Source organism: Lithobates pipiens, unplaced genomic scaffold (assembly GCF_037356315.1).
Source record: "Lithobates pipiens isolate NorthernLeopardFrog02 unplaced genomic scaffold, aLitPip1_a1.2 Scaffold_19, whole genome shotgun sequence".
In the NCBI taxonomy this organism is placed as follows: Eukaryota; Metazoa; Chordata; class Amphibia; order Anura; family Ranidae; genus Lithobates; species Lithobates pipiens.
The window spans coordinates 595,663,532-595,690,039 of record NW_027507764.1 but is presented as its reverse complement, the minus strand read 5'-3'; the positions used below and the strand labels follow the sequence as shown (position 1 = coordinate 595,690,039).

At 46.4% G+C, this 26,508-nt stretch overlaps 1 protein-coding gene across 6 annotated transcripts in view; it reads right to left on the bottom strand.

Annotated features, from left to right (window-relative positions):
• Positions 1 to 24,514, bottom strand: part of LOC143997825 (uncharacterized) — an 82,037-nt gene extending 57,523 nt beyond the window's left edge. For 2 of the 6 annotated variants that reach the window (XM_077493645.1, XM_077493646.1), the window contains exons 1-6: positions 24,255 to 24,514; positions 18,808 to 18,918; positions 17,431 to 17,541; positions 9,745 to 9,855; positions 5,900 to 6,010; positions 5,496 to 5,606 (exon numbers count right to left, since the gene is read on the bottom strand). In XM_077493645.1, coding sequence (XP_077349771.1) covers positions 5,496 to 5,606; positions 5,900 to 6,010; positions 9,745 to 9,855; positions 17,431 to 17,541; positions 18,808 to 18,918; positions 24,255 to 24,351 — 652 coding nt within the window. In that variant the 5' untranslated portion in view covers positions 24,352 to 24,514. The remainder of the gene's footprint in view (positions 1 to 5,495; positions 5,607 to 5,899; positions 6,011 to 9,744; positions 9,856 to 17,430; positions 17,542 to 18,807; positions 18,919 to 24,254) is intronic. The other 4 variants (XM_077493648.1, XM_077493647.1, XM_077493650.1 and 1 more) reach the window with 4 other exon arrangements.
• Positions 24,515 to 26,508: the final 1,994 nt, after the last annotated feature.

Sequence of the window (26,508 nt, the reverse complement as noted above, 5' to 3'; positions counted from 1 at the left end):
CAGCACACATAGTGCTCTCCTTAGTCACACACGATGAGAGCAGCACACATAGTGCTCTCCTTAGTCACACACGATGAGAGCAGCACACATAGTGCTCTCCTTAGTCACACACGATGAGAGCAACACACATAGTGCTCTCCTTAGTCACACACACGATGAGAGCAGCACACATAGTGCTCTCCTTAGTCACGCACGATGAGAGCAGCACACATAGTGCTCTCCTTAGTCACGCACGATGAGAGCAGCACACATAGTGCTCTCCTTAGTCACGCACGATGAAAGCAGCACACATAGTGCTCTCCTTAGTCACGCACGATGAAAGCAGCACACATAGTGCTCTCCTTAGTCACGCACGATGAGAGCAGCACACATAGTGCTCTCCTTAGTCACGCACGATGAGAGCAGCACACATAGTGCTCTCCTTAGTCACGCACGATGAGAGCAGCACACATAGTGCTCTCCTTAGTCACGCACGATGAGAGCAGCACACATAGTGCTCTCCTTAGTCACGCACGATGAAAGCAGCACACATAGTGCTCTCCTTAGTCACGCACGATGAAAGCAGCACACATAGAGCTCTCCTTAGTCACACACGATGAGAGCAGCACACATAGAGCTCTCCTTAGTCACACACGATGAGAGCAGCACACATAGTGCTCTCCTTAGTCACACACGATGAAAGCAGCACACATAGTGCTCTCCTTAGTCACACACGATGAGAGCAGCACACATAGTGCTCTCCTTAGTCACTCACGATGAGAGCAGCACACATAGAGCTCTCCTTAGTCACACACGATGAGAGCAGCACACATAGTGCTCTCCTTAGTCACACACGATGAAAGCAGCACACATAGTTCTCTCCTTAGTCACGCACGATGAGAGCAGCACACATAGTGCTCTCCTTAGTCACGCACGATGAGAGCAGCACACATAGTGCTCTCCTTAGTCACGCACGATGAAAGCAGCACACATAGTGCTCTCCTTAGTCACGCACAATGAGAGCAGCACACATAGTGCTCTCCTTAGTCACGCACGATGAGAGCAGCACACATAGTGCTCTCCTTAGTCACGCACGATGAGAGCAGCACACATAGTGCTCTCCTTAGTCACGCACGATGAGAGCAGCACACATAGTGCTCTCCTTAGTCACGCACGATGAGAGCAGCACACATAGTGCTCTCCTTAGTCACGCACGATGAAAGCAGCACACATAGTGCTCTCCTTAGTCACGCACGATGAGAGCAGCACACATAGTGCTCTCCTTAGTCACGCACGATGAGAGCAGCACACATAGTGCTCTCCTTAGTCACGCACGATGAGAGCAGCACACATAGTGCTCTCCTTAGTCACGCACGATGAAAGCAGCACACATAGTGCTCTCCTTAGTCACACACAATGAAAGCAGCACACATAGAGCTCTCCTTAGTCACACACGATGAGAGCAGCACACATAGAGTTCTCCTTAGTCACACACGATGAGAGCAGCACACATAGTGCTCTCCTTAGTCACACACGATGAGAGCAGCACACATAGTGCTCTCCTTAGTCACACACGATGAAAGCAGCACACATAGTGCTCTCCTTAGTCACACACGATGAGAGCAGCACAGATAGAGCTCTCCTTAGTCACTCACGATGAGAGCAGCACAGATAGAGCTCTCCTTAGTCACACAAGATGAGAGCAGCACACATAGAGCTCTCCTTAGTCACACACGATGAGAGCAGCACACATAGTGCTCTCCTTAGTCACACACGATGAGAGCAGCACACATAGTGCTCTCCTTAGTCACACACGATGAGAGCAGCACACACAGTGCTCTCCTTAGTCACACACGATGAGAGCAGCACACACAGTGCTCTCCTTAGTCACACACGATGAGAGCAGCACACATAGAGCTCTCCTTAGTCACACACGATGAGAGCAGCACACATAGTGCTCTCCTTAGTCAAACACGATGAAAGCAGCACACATAGTGCTCTCCTTAGTCACACACGATGAGAGCAGCACAGATAGTGCTCTCCTTAGTCACTCACGATGAGAGCAGCACACATAGAGCTCTCCTTAGTCACACACGATGAGAGCAGCACACATAGTACTCTCCTTAGTCACGCACGATGAGAGCAGCACACATAGTGCTCTCCTTAGTCACGCACGATGAGAGCAGCACACATAGTGCTCTCCTTAGTCACGCACGATGAGAGCAGCACACATAGTGCTCTCCTTAGTCACGCACGATGAGAGCAGCACACATAGTGCTCTCCTTAGTCACGCACGATGAGAGCAGCACACATAGTTCTCTCCTTTGTCACGCACGATGAGAGCAGCACACATAGTGCTCTCCTTAGTCACGCACGATGAGAGCAGCACACATAGTGCTCTCCTTAGTCACGCACGATGAAAGCAGCACACATAGTGCTCTCCTTAGTCACGCACGATGAGAGCAGCACACATAGTGCTCTCCTTAGTCACGCACGATGAGAGCAGCACACATAGTGCTCTCCTTAGTCACTCACGATGAGAGCAGCACACATAGTGCTCTTCTTAGTCACGCACGATGAAAGCAGCACACATAGTGCTCTCCTTAGTCACACACGATGAAAGCAGCACACATAGAGCTCTCCTTAGTCACACACGATGAGAGCAGCACACATAGAGCTCTCCTTAGTCACACACGATGAGAGCAGCACACATAGTGCTCTCCTTAGTCACACACGATGAGAGCAGCACACATAGTGCTCTCCTTAGTCACACACGATGAAAGCAGCACACATAGTTCTCTCCTTAGTCACGCACGATGAGAGCAGCACACATAGTGCTCTCCTTAGTCACGCACGATGAGAGCAGCACACATAGTGCTCTCCTTAGTCACGCACGATGAAAGCAGCACACATAGTGCTCTCCTTAGTCACGCACAATGAGAGCAGCACACATAGTGCTCTCCTTAGTCACGCACGATGAGAGCAGCACACATAGTGCTCTCCTTAGTCACGCACGATGAGAGCAGCACACATAGTGCTCTCCTTAGTCACACACGATGAAAGCAGCACACATAGTGCTCTCCTTAGTCACGCACGATGAGAGCAGCACACATAGTGCTCTCCTTAGTCACTCACGATGAGAGCAGCACACATAGAGCTCTCCTTAGTCACACACGATGAGAGCAGCACACATAGTGCTCTCCTTAGCAAATTCTTGGGCTTTCATGGGAGGGTTTATTTTTATTTTTTTCAGGCAGCTGAGTGAACCTAAAGACCTTTAACCACTTATAGACCGCCCACCGCAGTTTTACGTCGGCTCTTCTTCATCCTCTTCTTCATCAGGCGGTCTGCTACAAGATAAAAGTGGTCTCTGAGGTGGATTCACCGCAAGATCACTTTTATGGGGGGTGGGAGACGGCCCACCGATCTGGTGCCCTCCGCCGCTGACCGGAGCCATCGGCGATCCTTTGCCTAGCCTGACATGGAGACGGGTGAGGGGGGAGATGGCCCCACACCTGTCTCCATATGATTGCGGGGCGGAAGCGAAGTCAAAGCATCACTTCCGCCCACAGCTCTTAAAAGGGAAATAAAAAATTGAATGACTAATTATTATTTTTTTATTTCATTTTAGTGTAAATATGAGACGTGAGGTCTTTTTGTTCCCCCGGATCTCATATATAAGAGGTCCTGTCATGCTTTTTTTCTAGTACAAGGGATGTACTAGAAAAGGTGGAATCTGTCATTGAAGGCTTATGGCGTCTGTCGAATGTTCTAAGAAGATTCGACGGAGCAGCTAAACTCTAAGCCCCTTGTACACACGGTCAGACATTCTGACAACCAAATCCGTCGGATTTTGTCCGAAACTGTTGCATACACACGGTCGGACAACGTTGTCGGAAAATTTGATCGTTCAGAACGTGATGACGTTATTTTGTTACGACGGGACTACGTTCAGGCTAGTAGCCAATAGCTTTGGTGTAGGAATTTGATCTGAGCATGCGTGGCACTTTGTCCAATCGGAATTCTCTACACATGATCGGACCAAGTCCAATCGGATCATGTTGTCGGAAAGTTTTATAGCCAAGCTCGAAAACTTGGTCCGTCGGATATTTCGACGGAAACAGTCCGATGGAGCCCACACACAGTCGGATTATCCGACAACACGGTCCGATCGGACATTTTCCGTCGGAATGTCTGACCGTGTGTACAAGGGCTAAGACGCCCTGATCGTACATTTCCGGTCCAATGTTCCGCCTACAAGCTATAGTAGAATTCTAATGTTGTATATATATATAATTATATTTATTTATTATTATTACTAGTCACCCAACATTAGAATTCTTCTATAGCCTAGGGGCGGAGCATTTGACCATAAATATCCACTGCTTCCTCGAATCCTCATGTCGAATCTTTTCTCTCTATGTAGAATAATCTTGGATTAATAGAGTTAGGTTAGGCACATTCAACCTTTTTTGCTATTATCTCTATAAAGTCAAATCTTTTCTCTCTATGTCGAATCTTTTCTCTCAATGTCAAATCTTTTCTCTCTATGTCGAATCTTTTCTCTCTATGTCGAATCTTTTCTCTCAATGTCAAATCTTTTCTCTCTATGTCGAATCTTTTCTCTCTATGTCGAATCTTTTCTCTCTATGTCGAATCTTTTCTCTTTATGTCGAATCTTTTCTCTCAATGTCAAATCTTTTCTTTCTATGTAGAATCTTTTCTCTCAATGTCGAATCTTTTCTTTCTATGTAGAATCTTTTCTCTCAATGTTGAATCTTTTCTTTCTATGTAGAATCTTTTCTCTCTATGTCAAATCTTTTCTCTTTATGTTGAATCTTTTCTCTTTATGTCGAATCTTTTCTCTCTATCTCGAATCTTTTCTCTCTATGTCGAATCTTTTCTCTCAATGTCAAATCTTTTCTCTCTATGTCGAATCTTTTCTCTCTATGTCGAATCTTTTCTCTCTATGTCGAATCTTTTCTCTTTATGTCGAATCTTTTCTCTCAATGTCAAATCTTTTCTTTCTATGTAGAATCTTTTCTCTCAATGTCGAATCTTTTCTTTCTATGTAGAATCTTTTCTCTCAATGTTGAATCTTTTCTTTCTATGTAGAATCTTTTCTCTCTATGTCGAATCTTTTCTCTCTATGTCGAATCTTTTCTCTCTATGTCGAATCTTTTCTCTCTATGTCAAATCTTTTCTCTCTATGTCAAATCTTTTCTTTCTATGTCAAATCTTTTCTCTCTATGTCGAATCTTTTCTCTCTATGTCGAATCTTTTCTCTCTATGTCGAATCTTTTCTCTCTATGTCGAATCTTTTCTCTCTATGTCAAATCTTTTCTCTCTATGTCAAATCTTTTCTTTCTATGTCAAATCTTTTCTCTCTATGTCGATGGTAACTCTGATCTACAGTCCACTCTGTATATCGTATCAGGTTCATATGCGCATATCCATGTTCTCCACATAGAAATCCCCCCCCCCCCATGGGGGCACATGTTTACCAGATGCCATACCCGGGTGGGAGACTCCTCCTGTCTCTGTTGTAGGGTTGGTGGTGACAGGGGTCCTCACTTCAGTGGGGAAGGAAAGGTCGGGGTCTGCACTGGCATTGTACATCGATGGATCTGTAATAGAAATACTGAAATGATTTCTGTCTTCTCTGCACAATTCATCGTTATCCAACCAGCGGCTCTCCAAAGACTTTCCGATAACTGAAAACTGTGTGGATGTTACTAAAACCATAAAAAGTAAAAAAATATGAAACCCAGCAGCTCTTAGTTGTAAGATAAACAAGACCTTCGATGATCAATCTGATGTAAATCCTATGTTATATGGTATCAGGTTCATATGAGCTTATCCAGATTTTTCATATAGAAGTTCCCCCATGGAGCCACTAGGTGGACACCAGATGCCATACCTGGGTGGAAAGCTCCCATTGTCTCAGCCGTAGCATTACCGATGCCAGGAATCTCCTCTCTGGTGGGCGAGGACAAGTCGGGGCCTGCACTGGCATTGTACATCGATAGATCTGTAATAGAAATACTGAAATGATTTCTGTCTTCTCTGCACAATTCATCGTTATCCAGATTCTTCATATGCATAGCTCCCAACTGTCCCGGATTTCGAGGGACCGTCCCGGATTTCGGGGGACTGTCCCGGATTTTGAGGGACTGTCCCAGATTTGGAGCAATGCCCCTCTGTCCCTCTCCCCCCCCCATTTGTCTCTTATTTTGGTCTGATCTATATGGTGGCATTCGGGTGGCAGATGCGCTGACGTCCTCGCGATACAGTGTAGGTTGCACGGGCGATTGCATGCCAGCCGGCATTTTTTATGGGCGCTTTCACTGCTTTCTATGTAAGTGTATTTCTTTACTTTTATTACATTTGTTATACGGAACTATGCTATGGTGAGTCTTCTTTCCATTTCCCTGGGATCCCGAGTATTGCCTTTCTGCTTCACGTGCTGCTGTTGACGGTCCCGGCCGGTTCTATTCAATAAGGGAGCCCTACGGTGATCATGGTCTGAGGAGGTGCTGCGGAGATTGACTATGGGCACGAAATCGCTTGCCTTTTGGTAAGCGCATATTTTGTGTGGTGGTGATCACGATCCTTGGTGTTTTTTGGTTGCACAGAAGATTAAACATTTTTTTTTTATACATTTTTTTATTTTTACATCATTATTACACCCATTATTACCACTATTTTTTTTTTTTTATTATTACCACTAATATATATATTTTTTAAAATTTTTATTTTATTGTTACTATTAACTTAATATTTTTTCACGAATTCTTATGAATTTTAACTTTTTTTCAATTTAGGTATTTATTAAGTTCTCACTGGACTATTTTTCATTTGTTTGACTTTTTTTATCACTTCACTGGGATTTTTTCGAATTTCATTATTAACACTTGTTATTTATAATTCTTTTTTTTTTTTTTTTTTTTTTATAAATTATGTTAAGTTTGATTTATTCGAGGGGTAGATCAATTTTTCTCACTATTATTGCAATCAATTAATTAATCACTCATAGGCGTTTCTTCCTTTTTGTATAATTTTCCAAAGTATAATTTTTTTGTTTTATAATTATATTGTTATATTATTTTATTGTTTTTAATTATACGTTTTTTGTTCTTTTTTTTATATAAACGTATTTTAATGCTGTTTGTTTATTTTTAGAAAAAAGTCATGAGCTCCTGATGAAGCGTTTTTTAGAGACCGCGTAACATGTAGAGCATCCCTGAGCTGAGTCGTCTATGATACACTGTTTTGTAAATTTTCTTCTTTGTGTTTTTGGCTCTTTTTTATTTGTCCCCATGTTATATATATGTATGATAACAAAATGGGAATACATGAGTCATGTGTGTAAATTGTGACGTACCTAGACCATACCAGACAGTGTAATCATTATGCTCTGAGGCATTGAATGTATGTTTCTTTGTTTTTAGAAATAAAACATTGTTAAAATTATTCTTTTTTTTTTTTTTTAAATCTATGTTTATGCCTAAAAAGTCCATCGATATCAACAAATAGTTGTTCTGAGGAATATTTGAGAAAGAAGAAAGGGGATTTTTCATACAGTGCTAGTGTATTGAAAGTACAATAATAAAAATTATACATAAAACAATTAATTTTATTATTAATTATTTAAAAAATTTACATTTGCAATCATTGCATAGTTACAAAAGCTTGCAGTCATCTATCCCGACATGTTTCGCAAACAGCTTCCTCAGGGGATATCCCCTGAGGAAGCTGTTGCGAAACATGTCGGGATAGATGACTGCAAGCTTTTTTTTTTCCCACCCTCTGTACTATGTGGACCAGTCTTCTTTGTCATTTTTGTAACTATGCAATGATTGCTAATGTAAAAAAAATTAATAATTAATAATAAAATTAATTGTTTTATGTATAATTTTTATTATTGTACTTTCAATACACTAGCACTGTAAAAATCCCCTTTCTTCTTTCTCAAATATTCCTCATTTGTATTGGGATGAAGTGCTGTCTAAAAAGGTGCTGATGGACCCCCCCCCCCCCCCCCAATAAAACACAAAAAAAAATAAAAAATTATTTTTTACTAAACAGTGCTAAACGTTTCACCTAAATTCTAAATTGCTACATTTGTACATTTTAAAAGCCAATATAAAGGAATAGTACTGTAGTGGTAAAAAAAAAAAAAAAAAGTCCTCGTGGATTTAATTAACCTTTTATTTTTGGTTAATTCTCCTTTAACCGGTTCCCGACCGGCGCACGCCGATGTACGTCGGCAAAATGGCACGGGCAGGCAAATGGGCGTACCTGTACTTCCCTTTAAATTTGCCGCCCCCTGCCGTCGCGAGCGCGCCCGCCGTGCCGGTCGGGACCCCCCGTGAGTCCGGTCGCAGGTCACCGGCGGACTCGATCGACCGCGGGGATACCCGCGATCGTCTCACGGGGGGCGGCTGAACGAGGATATGCCGTTGTAAACAACATCTCCCCGTTCTGCCTAGCAACAAGTGACGCTGATCTCTGCTCCATGTGATTGGAGCACAGATCAGTGTTCACTAAATTAAAGCCCAGCCCCCCCCCCACAGTTAGTAACACACCCCTAGGAACACTTAACCCCTACACTGCCACCCACTGGTTAACCCCTTCACTGTCAGTGTCATTTACACAGGAATCACTGCATTTATATAGGATTTATATATGCTGTACAAATGACAATGGTCCCAAAAATGTGTCAAAAATGTCCGATGTGTCCGCCACAATGTCGCAGTCACAATAAATATCGCTGATCGCCGCCATTACTAGTAAAAAAAAAAATATTAATAAAAATGTCATAAAACTATCCCCTATTTTGTAAACGCTATAACTTTTGCGCAAACCAATCAATAATCTCTTTTTTTTTTTAACAAAAATATGTAGAAGAATACGTATCGGCCTAAACTGAGGGAACAAAAAAGTTTTTTTATATATTTTTGGGGGATATTTATTATGACAAAAAGTAAAAAAATAATGCGTTTCTTTCAAAATTGTCGCTCTATTTTTGTTTATAGCGCAAAAAATAAAAACCGCAGAGGAGATCAAATACCACCAAAAGAAAGCTCTATTTGTGGGGAAAAAAAGGACGCCAATTTTTATTTGGGAGCCACGTCGCACGACCGCGCAATTGTCAGTTAAAACGACGCAGTGCCGAATCGCAAAAAGTTGTCTGGTCTTTGACCAGCAAAACAGTCCGGGGATGAAAGTGGTTAAGGGGGTGTGGTGGGGGCGTGTCCTATGCCTACATACGTTTGCTGGTAGGAGGCCCTCATTCCCATCTCAAAAATGTTGGGAGGTGTGCATATAGAAGTTCCCCCCCATGGAGCCACTACGTGGACACCAGATGCCAGACATGGGGCGCCGTCAGAAATTTTTTTGTTTTGTTTCGTACGGAAAAAGAAATTGGCATTTCGTAATGTGTGTACGAAATTCAATTCGGATTTGCCCAAAATACGAATTTTCGTCAGATTCGTAAAAAAAAATGACGTTAAAACAACGAAAGTTCGTTATGACGAATTTATCATTATGAGGGGCTCCCACCCCGTCCCTGCGCTGTGCTGACTTCCTCTGATTGGTGAACAAAACACCAGTCACGTTTCTGGTAATTTGGATCCGAAATTCGTTAACGAAATTTCGTCATTTGTTCGGAATTTGTATGCATAAAAATTCGTATATTTCGGATTCGTACTAATTTTTTGTTTCGTATCGAAACGAATCTCACGTGTCTGCCAGATGTCATACCCGGGTGGGAGACTCCTCCTGTCTCTGTTGTAGGGTTGGTGGTGACAGGGGTCTTCACTTCAGTGGGGAAGGAAAGGTCGGGGTCTGCACTGGCATTGTACATCGATGGATCTGTAATAGAAATACTGAAATGATTTCTGTCTTCTCTGCACAATTCATCGTTATCCAGATTCATTTTAATGGCTAATATGCAAGATGTTGTCCTAAAAAGGGTTTGGGGACCTGGCTCCTGCCCCAGGGGACATGGGTCAATGCCAAAAAATTTTTTAAAAACGGGCGCTTTTTTCGGGAGCACTGATTTTAATGACGATTAAAGTGAAAAAAAAGTGAAATATTCCTTTAAATATGGTGCCTGGGGGGGTGTCTGCAGTATGCCTGTGAAGTGCCACGTGTTTCCCGTGTTTAGAACAGTCCCTGCACAAAATGACATTTAATGGAAAAAAAGTCATTTCAAACTGCTTGCAGTTTTAATGTTATATCTGGTTCCGTCAATATGGATGAAAATCATTGAGAAAAATGGGATGGGTAGCCCTCCCTGCCCATTACCAGCCCCTTTGGGTCTTGTACGGATATTAACCACTTGCCGACCGCCGCACGACGATATACGTCGGCAGAATGGCACGGGCAGGCATATGGGCGTATATATAAGTCCCTGCCTGCCCGCGGGTGGGGGGCCCGATCGGGCCCCCCCCCGGTGCCTGCGGCGGTCGGCATTTCTTCGAGAGCGATCCGGGATGAGGGGGCGGCCATTCATTCATGGCCACCCCCTCGCGATCGCTCTCGACGAATGGAAATCCCCCGTGACATCACTTCCTCTCCTGTAATGTAAACACAGGAGAGGAAGTGATGTATTCTCTCCTCCGTGTCGGTATTTTCCGTTCCGACACGGAGGAGAGCGGATCGGTGAGTTGCACCAACACTCTACACACACAGTAGAACATGCCAGGCACACTCACACCCCCCCTTTACCCCCCGATCACCCCCCCAATTACCCCTGCCCCCCAGTCACAGTGACACCAATGTCATTTTTTTTTTTTTTTTTTTTTTTTTTGCATTGGTGTCATTTGTGACTGTAATAACTGTTAGGGCAGTTAGAGTTAGCCCCCTTTAGTTCTAATGTACCCCCCTAACCCCCCCAATAAAGGTTTAACCCCGTGATCACCCCCCGTCGCCAGTGTCACTAAGGCTGGGTTCACATTGCAGCGGTTTATGAGAACGAATGTGATTCGCACCGCACTGCAGTGCAAATCACATCCGATCTCTGTGCGATTCGAGTTCAGCCATTCGCCGCACCCGCCGCACCCGCCGCAAATTCGCACGGGACCCTTTTTTTGGCCCGCAGCAGAATCGGATCGCATGGGTGTTCACACCATGCGATCCGAGTTTGCAGATCGCACTGCGATATGCGAACTGATCTGGGGGTGTCAGTAACATTTCACTGACACTCCCAGCAGTTCGCATAGGGCAGTGTGAACTGCCGCCGGGAGGCATGCGATGCGGGAACCCGCCGCGGATTCGTGCGTTCCCGCATCGCTCCAGTGTGAACCCAGCCTAATAAGCGATCATTTTTCTGATCGCCGTATTAGTGTCACAGGTGACGCTAGTTAGGCAGGTAGGTATTTAGGATCGCTGCAGCTTTTTATAGCGCCAGGGACCCCCATATACTACCGCATAAAGCCCCCTGATTGCCCCCTAGTTAACCCTTTCACCAGTGATCACCATATAACTGTTACAGGTGACGCTGGTTGGTTAGTTATTTTTTTATAGTTTCAGGGCACCCGCCATTTATTACCTAATAAAGGTTTAACCCCCTGATCACCCGGCGGGTGTCATTTGTGACTAATAACTGTTAGGGCAGTTAGGGTTAGCCCCCTTTAGTTCTAAGGTACCCCCCTAACCCCCCCAATAAAGGTTTAACCCCGTGATCACCCCCCGTCGCCAGTGTCACTAAGGCTGGGTTCAGATTGCAGCGGTTTGAGAACGGATGTGATTCGCACCGCACTGCAGTGCAAATCACATCCGATCTCTGTGCGATTCGAGTTCAGCCATTCGCAGCACCCGCCGCACCCGCCACACCCGCCGCACCCGCCGCAAATTCGCACGGGACCCTTTTTTTGGCCCGCAGCAGAATCGGATCGCATGGGTGTTCACACCATGCGATCCGAGTTTGCAGATCGCACTGCGATATGCGAACTGATCTGGGGGTGTCAGTAACATTTCACTGACACTCCCAGCAGTTCGCATAGGGCAGTGTGAACTGCCGCCGGGAGGCATGCGATGCGGGAACCCGCCGCGGATTCGTGGCGTTCCCGCATCGCTCCAGTGTGAACCCAGCCTAATAAGCGATCATTTTTCTGATCGCTGTATTAGTGTCACAGGTGACGCTAGTTAGGCAGGTAGGTATTTAGGTTCGCCGCAGCTTTTTATAGCGCCAGGGACCCCCATATACTACCGCATAAAGCCCCCTGATTGCCCCCTAGTTAACCCTTTCACCAGTGATCACCATATAACTGTTACAGGTGACGCTGGTTGGTTAGTTATTTTTTTATAGTTTCAGGGCACCCGCCATTTATTACCTAGTCTCACTAGTGTACCCCTAAATTTAGGGGTGTCTACTTTCCAAAATGGGGTCATTTGGGGGGGGTTTGTGCCATCTTGGCATTTTATGGCCTTCAAAACTGTAACGCCCTTAGAAAGCCTGAAGGCGGTGCTTGGTTTTCGGGGCCCCGTACGCGGCTAGGCTCCCAAAAAGTCCCACATATGTGGTATCCCCGTACTCAGGAGAAGCAGCAGAATTTATTTTGGGGTGTCATTTCACATATGCCCATGGCATGCGTGAGCAATATATCATTTAGTGACAACTTTGTGAAAAAAAAAAAAAAAAAAAAAGTTTGTAATTTTCCCGCAACTTGTGGCAAAATATAAAATATTCCATGGACTCAACATGCCTCTCAGCAAATAGCTTGGGGTGTCTACTTTCTAAAATGGGGTCATTTGTGGGGGTTTTGTGCCATCTTGGCATTTTATGGCCTTCAAAACTGTAATAGGTAGTGAGAAGTGAACTCAAAAATTTACGCCCTTAGAAAGCCTGAAGGCGGTGCTTGGTTTTCGGGGCCCCGTACGCGGCTAGGCTCCCAAAAAGTCCCACATATGTGGTATCCCCGTACTCAGGAGAAGCAGCAGAATTTATTTTGGGGTGTCATTTCACATACGCCCATAGCATGTGTGAGCAATATATCATTTAGTGACAACTTTGTGTAAAAAAAAAAAAAAATTTTTTTTTTGTCATTATTCAATCGCTTGAGGCAAAAAAATAAAATATTCAATGGGCTCAACATGCCTCTTATCAATTTCCTTAGGGGGTCTACTTTCCAAAATGGGGTCATTTGGGGGGGTTTTGTACTGCCCTGCCATTTTAGCACCTCAAGAAATGAGATAGGCAGTCGTAAACTAAAAGCTGCGTAAATTCCAGAAAACGTACCTTAGTTTGTAGATGTGACAACTTTTGCGCAAACCAATAAATATACAATTATTGACTTTTTTTTTACCAAAGACATGTGGCTGAATACATTTTGGCCTAAATGTATGACTAAAATTGAGTTTATTGGATTTTTCTAATAACAAAAAGTAGAAAATATCATTTTTTTTCAAAATTTGCGGTCTTTTTACGTTTATATCGCAAAAAATAAAAATCGCAGAGGCAATCAAATACCATCAAAAGAAAGCTCTATTTGTGGGAAGAAAAGGACGCAAATTTTGTTTGGGTACAACATTGCATGACCGCGCAATTACCAGTTAAAGCAGCGCAGTGCCAAAGTGTAAAAAGACCTCTGGTCATTTACCAGCAAAATGGTCCGGTCTGAAAGTGGTTAAGGGGAACCCCGTACCCAAATAAAAAAAAGGAAATGCGTGTGGCCCCCAGGCCCTATATACTCAGAACAGCAGTATACAGGCGGTGCAAACAAGACAGGGACTGTGTAGGTTTGTTGTGTTAAGTTGAATCTGTTTGTAATTTTGAACTGGTACATTTTTAAAGTGTAGCTCCAGTCAGGCATGTACTGGCCATCGGGACTACCGGGAGATTCCCGGTGGGCCGATGGCTCAGTGGGCCGGTCTGGTGCAGTCCTGGAGCCGCTCCTCTCTGACAGTGAGCGATCGCGATTCCCTGCCTGTCAGGAGGAGAAGCTTCCGTCATATGCTGGAGAGAGCATTAGGCGTTATGCTCCCTCCAGCCTGCAGGGGGAGATAGACAGCCGGCCGACTTTCTTTCCTCTCTCCCCTATCACTTGTTATCACATGACTGGAGAGAGGACGATGAGAAGCTGCCTTCAGAACTGTGAGTACATGTGGGGGAGGACACTGATGTAAGGGGACTGTTGATGGGACACTCTGATGTAAGGGGGCTGGTGATGGGACACTCTGATGTAAGGGGGCTGGTGATGGGACACTCTGATGTAAGGGGGCTGGTGATGGGACACTCTGATGTAAGGGGGCGCTGATGGGACACTCTGATGTAAGGGGGTGCTGATGGGACACTCTGATGTAAGGAGGCTGCTGATGGGACACTCTGATGTAAGGGGGCGCTGATGGGACACTCTGATGTAAGGGGGTGCTGATGGGACACTGATGTAAGGGGGCACTGATGGGACACTCTGATGTAAGGGGGCTGGTGATGGGACACTCTGATGTAAGGGGGCTGCTGAAGGGACACTCTGATGTAAGGGGGCTGGTGATGGGACACTCTGATGTAAGGGGGCCGGTGATGGAACACTCTGATGTAAGGGGGTGCTGATGGGACACTCTGATGTAAGGGGGCACTGATGGGACACTCTGATGTAAGGGGGCTGGTGATGGGACACTCTGATGTAAGGGGGCTGCTGAAGGGACACTCTGATGTAAGGGGGCTGGTGATGGGACACTCTGATGTAAGGGGGCTGGTGATGAGACACTCTGATGTAAGGGGGCTGGTGATGGGACACTCTGATGTAAGGGGGCTAGTGATGGGACACTCTGATGTAAGGGGGCTGGTGATGGGACACTCTGTAAGGGGGCTGGTGATGGGACACTCTGATGTAAGGGGGCGCTGATGGGACACTCTGATGTAAGGGGGCTGGTGATGGGACAGTCTGATGTAAGGGGGCTGGTGATGGGACACTCTGATGTAAGGGGGCTGGTGATGGGACAGTCTGATGTAAGGGGGCTAGTGATGGGACACTCTGATGTAAGGGGGCTGGTGATGGGACACTCTGATGTAAGGGGGCGCTGATGGGACACTCTGATGTAAGGGGGCTGGTGATGGGACACTCTGATGTAAGGGGGCTGGTGATGGGTCAATCTGATGTAAGGGGGCCGGTCTGGATGAAGTCCAGGGCCAAATTTCTGTCCCAGTCCAGCCCTGGCTCCAGTCAAAAAATCAATTTTAAGCTTTTTGGAAAACATAGGGAAGGGTTATCACCCCTGTATAATTTGTTTTGTCGTCCGTCTTTTTTCATCTCACTTGCTGTTGTCTCCTTCCGTTTGCAAGTAGGAGATGTTTGTAAGTTGGATGTTTGAAAGTAGGGGCCTGCCCTATATGCTCTGCAGAAATGGCGGAACAAGGTGTTGGTTTTGCCACAACATTGTAAGCCCTCAAAGTGACTCTTGGTGGGCGCTGGAGCGCCCTGCTGTGAACGATTATATCAAGAATTGTAATTACATGCCATTGTTGAACAGTGGTAGAAAAATTGGGCCTATGGTGGTTGTGGTGCTGGTGCCACAACACTATAAGTCCTCACAGTTACTCTCGGTGGGCACAGGAACGGGCCCTGCTGTGAAATATTATATCAAGAATTGTAATTATATGCCCCTGTTAAACCAGGGCTGAAAAATTGGGCCTTAGGCACTGGTGCTGGTGCCACCACACTGCAACCTCTCCCAGATACTCCTAGTTGGAGTGCAGGAATGAGCCCTGCTACAAAGCATTGCATCAAAAATTGTAATTACAAGCCCCTGTTAAACAGGGGCTGAAAAGTTGGGCCTTAGGCACTGGTGGCGGCACCCAGAACCAAAAATGTTCTTGCAAGCTATCAGCAGGATCATTGAGGAGGAAGAAGATAGTCAACATAACAGGACAGTCACTCAGCATCAGCATGGGCAGTCTTGAAGGGATGTGACATTTCAAAAAAAATGATTCGGTTACATCAGCTTCAGGTGCTTGGTAGCTGTGGGTGATCCAAGACTGATTCATCTTGATGAAGGTCAGTCGATCAACTGATTCGGTGGACAGGCGCACCCTGTGATCGGTAACAAAGCCACCAGCAGCACTGAAGGTGCGTTCCGAAAGAACGCTGGATGCAGGACAGGCCAGTAGCTCAATTGCATACTGTGCAAGCTCTGGCCAGTGATCCATCCTCAAGACCCAGTAAGCCAGAGGATTTTCGATGGGAAAGGTGTCCAAGTCTGACCTTGCCCCTAGGTATTCCTGCACCATGTAAATCAGACGTGGTGATGGTTGCTGGAACCGATCATACCTTGGGGCTGCGGACTAAAAAATTGTCTGAACGCATCGGTCAGACGGCCACCTTCTCCACCGCTCCTTCTGACCGATGCCTCAGCAACACGTTGTCCAGGAGCAGGAGTTTGTAACCTCCCAGTTTCTGGGAACGCGTTGCACAGACCTTTCTGCAAGGCCTCCCGGAGATGTCTGTAGGGAGATGAGAACACCAGCAATTGGGGTAGCTTTAGGTGCACACTGAGCAGATGACACAATACACGGACTCTGACTGCGCTAGGTTCAATCACAAGAAAATAAGACACTGTCCCTGCCTATCCTGTTCTCTCCCTGAATGCCGCAACACACTACACAAGGCCGCTGCGCAGGCGGCCTTATATAGTGTGGGGCGTGTACTAAACCCCCTGAGCTATAATTGGCCACAGGCATCCTGCCTGTGGCCAATTATGGGTCTCCTTCTGCCTGCGCTGTGATTGGCCAAGCATGCAGGTCACAGTGCATGCTTGGCCAATCATCAGCCAGCAATGCACTGCGATGGAGCAGTGCATTGCGGGCCATGAGCGCCCCACGAATATGGCACGAACAGCCCACAAAGTTCTGACTTCGCCGAACGGGCGAACAGCCGGTGTTTGAGTCGAACATGATTTCGACTCGAACACCCAGCTCATCCCTATTCCTCAGCGGACTATAGGTTCCAGCAAGCATTTATTGTAGGTTCTCCATGCGTTTCCCCAGCGTTCCCTGGACCCCCATAGGATCGAGACCGCTTGACTTTTATAGAACATGGGAGGGAGACTGGACCTCAGCTAAAGTCTGCACGCACCCACACCGGGGAAAAGGCAGCAAAACATTAATCCTTTCCCCCTGACCTGGGCTGTGCAGCCTTAAACAACATTATAGATTGAAGGATCGGTAATATAAAAACTGCAATCATTATCCTCTTTTTGGCTTAAATCATAGCTCTGTCCAAAAAATGCCTCTCCAAAAAATTGTTATTGTCCTGAAAACTCAATGGACACTACTAATCCCCAAAAATATTTACATAATTTCACCCATTATTTCTCAGTTATAAAGCCTTCAAAGATAACTCTTCTGATTCTAATTAGTAAGTATCATGTTCATATAAGCATATCCAGGCTCTCCTTATAGAAATCCTCCCCATTGGGCCACTACTGTGTGGTTATCAGATGCCATACCTGGGTAGGAGGCTCCTCCGGTGTCTGCGGTAGTGTTGGTAACGACAGGGTTCCCCCCTCCAGTGGAAAAGGACAAGTCTGGGTCTGAACTGGCATTGGACACCAATGGCTCTGTAATATAAATACTGCACTCATTATTGTCTTCTCATCGTAAGTCATAGCTGTCCATCTAATGGCTCTCCAAAAACCTTTTGTGTCCCGAAACCTCCATGAATGCTACTAAAACTCAGCAACTCTTAGTTATGTAGCGGCGGGCTCCATGCGCTATGTGTTTTTCAAAGTTAAAACTTTACCCAAGCTACAATTTGACTTCTGTGTCAGTCTGACTGGGCTGTGAGATTGTTCAGCCTGGCCACAGGGGGCACTGTCTCTTGTAGCAGGCATGGAACTATGGTCTGGTCAGGCGCTCAAGTTACTCTTTTTCGGAGCCAGGTCAGTGGGAGTGGCCCTCTCGCTGTGCCCTCTGGGAGAGGGTATTTAAGATACGGACGTCACGTGGTTCGGGGGTTACGGTCCAGTATGATGTGCTGATTACATGGTCCTGGTCCTCCTGACCAGCCCCCAGGAAGGCTATGGCCTGGGGTGCGGATCCACCCAATTTTAATGCCTTGGGGCTGGCTAGCCTGGGGCAGGGAAACTAGAGGAGGATTCTGAGGTGGTTGGGTGCCGTCTCTGGTTCGGGAGAGACCCAGTGTGCTTCAAGCATTCCAGGGGAGGACTCTTCAGAAGAACACCACGTATGAGTTTGGTTTTCTTAACAAGAGCCTGGAAGGGCTGAAGTAACCAAGAGAATCCGGTCTTGTGGATATCGCCAAGCTGGCTGAGAGATCCGGGAATCCTACAAGTGTTCTACAGCTTAGTTTCCTACATGTTCTACAACAACGTCTGTGGCAGAGACTTTGTTCCTGAGTAGCACCTTGTTGGCTGCTTGGCCTTGTGAGAGAGGGACTGTCCAACCCGAGGGATCATCCAGCTGTGATTGGCTGTTCTCTAGATGCAGTCAAAGTAAACAAGTTCTTTAACGTTTATAGACTTTGACATTGAGAGAACCTGAACCTCCTTCCCAACCCTCTGATCCCAAGTTGAAAGACTGTTCAATGGTTCGAGTTTTTGCAAATAAAATCCATTCAAGTGGATCTATTGTCAGTCTCAAGTTACTGGGCCACCGACCACGGGACATCCCCTAGACGTGTCACAAGGAGAACGGAAGATAACGGTAAGCCCAAAAATAACCAGCAGCTCCTTCAGGGGTTAGTGCTACAGTTATGAGAGAAATAAGGCCATCAATCATAACTCTGATCTACATCATATATAGTATCAGGTTCATATAAGATTCTGCACATGGGTCCACTACTGTGTGGTTATCAGATGCCATACCTGGGTAGGAGGCTCCTCCGGTGTCTGCGGTAGTGTTGGTAATGACAGGGTTCCCCCCTCCAGTGGAAAAGGACAAGTCTGGGTCTGAACTGGCATTGGACACCAATGGCTCTGTAATATAAATACTGCACTCATTATTGTCTTCTCATCGTAAGTCATAGCTGTCCATCTAATGGCTCTCCAAAAACCTTTTGTGTCCCGAAAACTCCATGAACGCTACTAAAACTCAGCAACTCTAGTGCCTTGTACACACGGTTGGACATTCCGACCACAAAATCTGTCAGATTTTTTCAGACGGATTTTGTCCTAAACTGGTGTTGCGTACACACGGTCAGGCAAAGTTGAATGATGTGGAAGTCGGGGTGATTGATGTGGAGGGTTTTGGAATCGCATCCTGATGGCGATTAAATCTCAAAATGTTTCTTAGCCTGGATTGTGTTTAGGTTGAGGTTCGAGGTTTGTATCTCTTTTTTGTTGTCATTAAAATATGTTTCTTTCTATGTCATCTTGTCAGGTTTTCTTTACTTGCTGATGTAAGCACGCTTGTGTAGCGGCGGCTCCTGAGAAGCACGCGCTATGCGTTTTTCAAAATTAAACTTTGCCTAAACTGCAGTTTGGTTTGGGTTTATTTGTCTAAATTTGACTTCTGTGTCAGTCCGACTGGACTGCGAGATGTTCAGCCTGGCCACAGGGGGCACTGTCTCTTGTGGCAGGCGTGGAACTATGGTCTGGTCAGGCGCTTAAGTTACTCTTTTTCGGAGTCAGGTCAGTGGGAGTGGCCCTCTCGCTGTGCCCTCTGGGAGAGGGTATTTAAGATACGGACGTCACGTGGTTCGGGGTTCCGGTCCAGTATGATGGGCTGATTACATGGTCCTGGTCCTCCTGACCAGCCCCCAGGAAGGCTATGGCCTGGGGTGCGGATCCACCTGACTTTAATGCCTTGGGGCTGGCTAGCCCAAGGCAAGGAAACTAAAGGAGGATTCTGAGGTGGTTGGGTGCCGTCTCCGGTTTGGGAGAGGCCCAGTGTACTTCAAGCATTCCAGGGGGAGGACTCTTTAGAAGAACATCACATATGGGGGTTTTTTAACAAGAGCCTGGAAGGGCTGAAGTTACCGAGAGAATCCGGTCTTGTGGATATCGCCAAGCGGGCTGAAAGATCCAGGAATCCTACAAGTGTTCTACAGATTAGTTTCCTACGTGTTCTACATCAACGTCTGTGATAAAGACTTTGTTCCTGAGGAAGCACCTTGTTGGTTGCTCGGACTGTCCAACCTGAGTGACCATCCAGCTGTGATTGGCTATTCTCTGGATGCAGTCAAAGTAAGTGAGTTCTTTAACGTTCTCTGGACTTTGACATTGAGAGAACCTGAACTTCCTTCCCAACCCTCTGATCCCAAGTTGAAAGACTGTTCAATGGTTTGAGTTTTTGCAAATAAAATCCATTCAAGTGGATCTATTGTCAGTCTCAAGTTACTGGGCCACCGACCACGGGACATCCCCTAGACGGTAAGGCCTAACGGTAAGCCCAGAAATAACCAGCAGCTCCTTCGGGGGTCAGTGCTACACTTTTTTTTGTTTAGTTGTTGTTTATTTTTATGTGAATGTTTTTATCAATAATATATGTTTGTGTGATTTTTTTTTAATAAACATAAATTTACACTCTGATGTCCCCTCCCCCACAGTCACTGAATGTTGTTATTATTATTACACATTTATATGGCTCTGACATATATTGTAGCGCTTGCCATAAATGGTCTATGTAATTCCAGCCTCTAAAATCAAATATAAACTTTAACACAATAAATTAAATTCTGAAGTCTTTTTAAGCTTTTAAAATCTGCAGCTTTCATTATAATATTCCCTGGTGATCCTGCCACGGGGCTCCTTGTTCAGGCACTTCCTGTTATAGGGTGACAACACTCTGATCCTATTTCCCAGTTGTGCTTCTGCGTTGTCGCCCTGCCACATACTCCCCCTGGTGGGGATTGCAAGTATTTGTTTAGACTCTGAGACATGGTCCACCATGGTCACCAGAGCAATGATGTACAGGCCACGTTGCCTATGTGGTGCCCCCCTTGTCCTTTCTGACAGAATGATTTTGGTTTGTATTAGCATGTAGGGGGGTCTACACCCCACATGAGACAGATTGCTAAGGCCAGGTTTCCCCCTAGTGTCTGTGAAATGTCAAAATTGACCCCGCCCTTCCAGCAGGTTTGTTAAAGCCTCGGGAATCCAGAAAGTTCTGATATATGAGAGTCGGTAACTCCGGCTCACCATTGCTCAACATCAGAACGAACGCTCAATTCTCAGTAGCTGCACAAGGTGAGGCCACCAGGCCATTGGGAAGCGGCAACCCCAAGTTGTCCATCCACTCCAACTAATGGAAGGCCCCAACTTTACTCCATCACAGGGACCACCTTGTGGAACCAACTACCTCCCCCCCCCCCCACCTTTTGCAGTCTAACACACACTCATGTTCAGATTGACTTAAATCATGGTTCAATGGTTTTAGTTCAACAAAACTTGTCAGGAAAAATCTTGGAGCCATTTCCAATATGGCGGCCTTAGGCAAATCTAAATAGAATGTGAGGATATGGGACTTCTGTCTGGCTCTCCTGCACTAAGTTTCAGGACTTGGGTCACCTACTGGTGGCACTGTGGCTCCCTGGGTGGAGGGTTGTTGTTCCAGTGTCCACCAGCAGGTGTCTCCCAGCAGTCATCAGATCCCATTCTTCACCTGATGTTGGCTGCTGGGAGGGTATTTAGTTCCTCTTTTACTGTTCTCTTACCCTTCAGTGTTTTGCTTGCTAGCCAGAGACTTGCTTGCTAATTCATCATTTCTGATCCCGCCTTGTCCCCTCTTGTTTCTGATTCCATTTCTGGTCCTGCCCCCCTCCCCCCTTCCTTGTATCTCCAGTCTCCAGCAAGGTTTATAAAGACATGGAGGAGCGAGTTTGTGGTATAGGAACTTAACTGGCCTGCAGAGAGTCCTGACCTCAAACCGATAGAACACCTTTGGGATAAATTAGAGCGGAGACTGCGAGCCAGGCCTTCTCGTCCAATATCAGTGCTTGCTTGACCTCACAAATGCTCTTCTGGAAGAACGGTCAAACATTCCCATAGACACCCTCCTAAACCTTGTGAACAGTCTTCCCAGAAGAGTTGAAGCTGTTATAGCTGTAAAGGGCCAACTCAATATTGAACCCTCCGGACTAAGACTGGGATGCCAGTAAAGTTCATGTGTGTGTAAAGGCAGGTGTCCCAATACTGTTGACAATATAGTGTAGGTACTCCCAGCACTCTGTGGTCTCTATCCTGGCCCAGGCAGGGTTCTCCCTCTTTGCCCCAATGGGGAAGAGACAACATGAAGGGATCATCAGTGGTAACATGAATTCTGAACTCTTCTGCCCTGAAGGAGGCCCAGGTCATCAGTAAATATCCCCGCTCCTCTAATGGGCAGCCATGTGTACCTATCTTGTCTTCTCTTTATCATTAGGTGCTCCCTTCATGACGCAATACATAATATTTATATATCACTTCTGTGCCAGAATGACCATCATATCTCGTGGAAATTTGGTGGCTATAATAGGCACTGGCTTCCCCAAGATGGACACCTAGAAACCACTGTAGAGGACACATCAGTCCTCTGAAGGGTTCCCTCTAGTGTCCATAGCACTGTAGTGCTGATTGTGATTCTATGTGCTGGGGTCGCTCTGTCTGCAGTGCACCTTGGGGAGGTGGGTGGAGACCTTTGTATTTCAGTGGGCCCGAGAATGGGGAATGGGGCAGGAGTAAGAGCAGAGTACAAAGATAATACTGGTCCGTGTAGTGCGCTGCACCAAAGCAAATGTAGTGGTCACAACCGGGGCCAACGGTCGGAACACTTCATAATGAAGAGAGCCTAATAATGATTCACAAACTCTCTTGCAGTAAAATACGGGGCTAATAGCAGGGAAAGAATAAATGCCCCAATGTTGGTGGTGTCTGTGGGTGGAGAAAAATGTTGCTGGGTCAGTGGTGTCAGGCAGACTACCTGGGGGTCCATGTCAGTGGAACGAAGTGAACTAGGAGGGGAAAGGGTACAATAAACTAAGGAGCCCTGTGTGACCCTAGGGAACACGAGGGCGGGGGGGTATCTGAAGGCCTTTAGGGTAAGAGGGGAGCTCTTGTCCATGTACCTGCACAGAGCCACCACAGTCCCAAAAGCATGCTGAAAGGTGGTCTATATGTAGGGCAAGGCACACCACCACCCTGTGTCAATAAGTGGGCCAGCGATTGGTGGCTCAGGCACCAATCACAGTATTGTAAGAAGTGGGGGGAGGGGTGCAGCTGTGTGTGTGCCATAACCAGGAGTTCCCTGGATGCACCCAGGTGTTCCCCCGTCCTCCCCCTTAGGTGGGCACCCCAATTGTCTTCTGCGACTGGGACCCATGATACTATCACTACAGTGCCACCTCTGCCTGTCGGACATATGCAAGGTGCAACCAAAAACAAACAAAAAAGTTTGGCGGGCAGCCGGTACCACCAGAGTGCGCACCACACCCCTTCACCCCCCTAAGTATACCACTGGTGCAGACCAGTGGACATCACCACCGGAGACATCATTGCTCCTCTGCTTCGGCTCTTCCATGTCAGGTAGGGCTGCCCCTTGGTAGAAGGGGGGGTCAGTAAAGAATTGGAAGGGGTAAGGGTGGTAAGGGTGGGCTCTCAGCTTGGACGAATGTACTATATGGGCTGCTGTGTCAAAGGCTCCCCCCCACCACATGTAGACATTGCAACCAGGGCACCTTCCCCTCCTGCCCCCAAGTCCCGACCCTGGTAACAGGTCATGCTCTGGTTAAGACAGTACTAAAGCCACTATTTTTTAAATGAACTGCATTGTTCTTCACCCATTTAGCATTGGCCAATAAATGCTTAGAGAATACAAACTTATTTCAAACTTCTTACACCTGCAGCTTCCTCTGTGCCGCTTCCCTGAACTTCCTGTCAGGAAGTGATCACTATGAATGTCATCTAATCCTCTTACTTGAGGCTACTTGTCCCATCATTCCTACCACTGCCATGCCAGCCCCATCTTGTCCTCTCTGGCTGCCTGCGGTCTAAGGCTCAGACAGCATAGGCACGTTGGGAGGTAGCCCTCAACTGTGAAAGGGTGGCCCCATAGGGCCCTGAAAGGTAAGACAGCCAGCCAATAAAAGGAAGACTTGGGCCGTGATCTTTGGATTGGCTCAATTAAGAAGAAAGGGAAAGCCTCATTCAAAGTGTGTTGAGGTCAGCGGCTCATTAACATTTAGGGTTTGGTGACACGTGATCATGATGGCCTCATCCTTCGTCTATTTACAAACGGCAGTCTTCTGACCCTCTGAACTCTGCCCCCCTGTGCCCAGGCACTATAGTTCCCCCCACTATGTCATCCTGTGGTATGCCCCCAGAGGACGAGGACTCACCATTTGTGAAGGTCTCCTCCGGGCTGGTCTGCACTTGATACAGAATGAGAAAGACATGGAGCAGATAAAAACAGAACTTGTGGGTCCCGGACACCATGATGGTTGGAATGGTCACCAAGGCTCCACATCACCGGGTCTCCGGGGACTTGACCATTGCTGGAGGTTATGAGAAGGAAATGTGTGAGAATGAGCCCTGGAAGTGCCGGAACACAGAGGCAACTCTCAGCATGTCATCTACCTCTGAATGACCCAAAGTTCATTGTCTCCGGACGTGGCTTTTATTTGACCAATGAGAACAGAGTCCATTTCCGTGTACCTGTGGGAGGGACCAGAGGTTTGTTCCCCCCGGAGAGTATAGGATGGGTATTGATCTGGAGAGTCACTGTTTAGGAATTCGGAGATAAACAAATTCAGCTGCCAATCAATGTGATTTGGGGAAAGCGAGCCCAGAAAGATTATGTTCTTCAAAAAAATGTTTTATTGATTTTTATTTTTTTTTACGTACATAAGCAAACTTTTCCATGTAGGTTGTCAATTTCCGAACTATAGATAACCAGCATGTCAGTGAACATAAAAGATAAATGTGTCACAGACCTTAGATCAGTGTCAATTCCTGAACCTTCACATGTCAGATCACCCCAAGTAATAGACCTCCCCACCTCAGATCACCCCAAGTAATAGACCTTCCCACCTCAGATCACCCCAAGTAATAGACCTTCACACCTCAGACCACCCCAAGTAATAGACCTTCCCACCTCATATCACCCCAAGTAATAGACCTTCCCCCCTCAGATCACCCCAAGTAATAGACCTTCCCACCTCAGATCACCCCAAGTAATAGACCTTCCCACCTCAGATCACCCCAAGTAATAGACCTTCCCACCTCAGATCACCCCAAGTAATAGACCTTCACACCTCAGACCACCCCAAGTAATAGACCTTCCCACCTCAGATCACCCCAAGTAATAGACCTTCCCACTTCAGATCACCCCAAGTAATAGACCTTCCCACCTCAGATCACCCCAAGTAATAGACCTTCACACCTCAGACCACCCCAAGTAATAGACCTTCCCACCTCAGATCACCCCAAGTAATAGACCTTCCCACTTCAGATCACCCCAAGTAATAGACCTTCCCACCTCAGATCACCCCAAGTAATAGACCTTCCCACTTCAGATCACCCCAAGTAATAGACCTTCCCACCTCAGATCACCCCAAGTAATAGACCTTCCCACTTCAGATCACCCCAAGTAATAGACCTTCCCACCTCAGATCACCCCAAGTAATAGACCTTCCCACCTCAGATCACCCCAAGTAATAGACCTTCCCACCTCAGATCACCCCAAGTAATAGACCTTCACACCTCAGACCACCCCAAGTAATAGACCTTCCCACCTCAGATCACCCCAAGTAATAGACCTTCACACCTCAGATCACCCCAAGTAATAGACCTCCACACCTCAGATCACCCCAAGTAATAGACCTTCCCACTTCAGATCACCCCAAGTAATGGACCTTCACACCTCAGATCACCCCAAGTAATAGACCTTCACACCTCAGATCACCCCAAGTAATAGACCTTCACGCCTCAGATCATCCCAAGTAATGGACCTTCACACCTCAGATCACCCCAAGTAATAGACCTTCCCATCTCAGATCACCCCAAGTAATAGACCTTCTCACCTCAGATCATCCCAAGAAATACACCTTCCCACTTCAGATCACCCCAAGTAATAGACCTTCACACCTCAGATCATACCAAGTAATAGACCTTCCCACCTCAGATCACCCCAAGTAATAGACCTCCCCACCTCAGATCACCCCAAGTAATAGATCTTCCCACCTCAGATCATCCCAAGTAATAGACCTTCCCACCTCAGATCATCCCAAGAAATAGACCTTCCCACCTCAGATCACCCCAAGTAATAGACCTTCCCACCTCAGATCACCCCAAGTAATAGACCTTCACACCTCAGATCACCCAAGTAATAGATCTTCCCACCTCAGATCATCCCAAGTAATAGACCTTCAAACCTCAGATCATCCCAAGAAATAGACCTTCCCACTTCAGATCATCCCAAGTAATAGACCTTCCCACCTCAGATCACCCCAAGTAATAGACCTTCACACCTCAGATCACCCCAAGTAATAGACCTTCCCACCTCAGATCACCCCAAGTAATAGACCTTCACACCTCAGATCACCCCAAGTAATAGACCTTCACACCTCAGATCACCCAAGTAATAGATCTTCC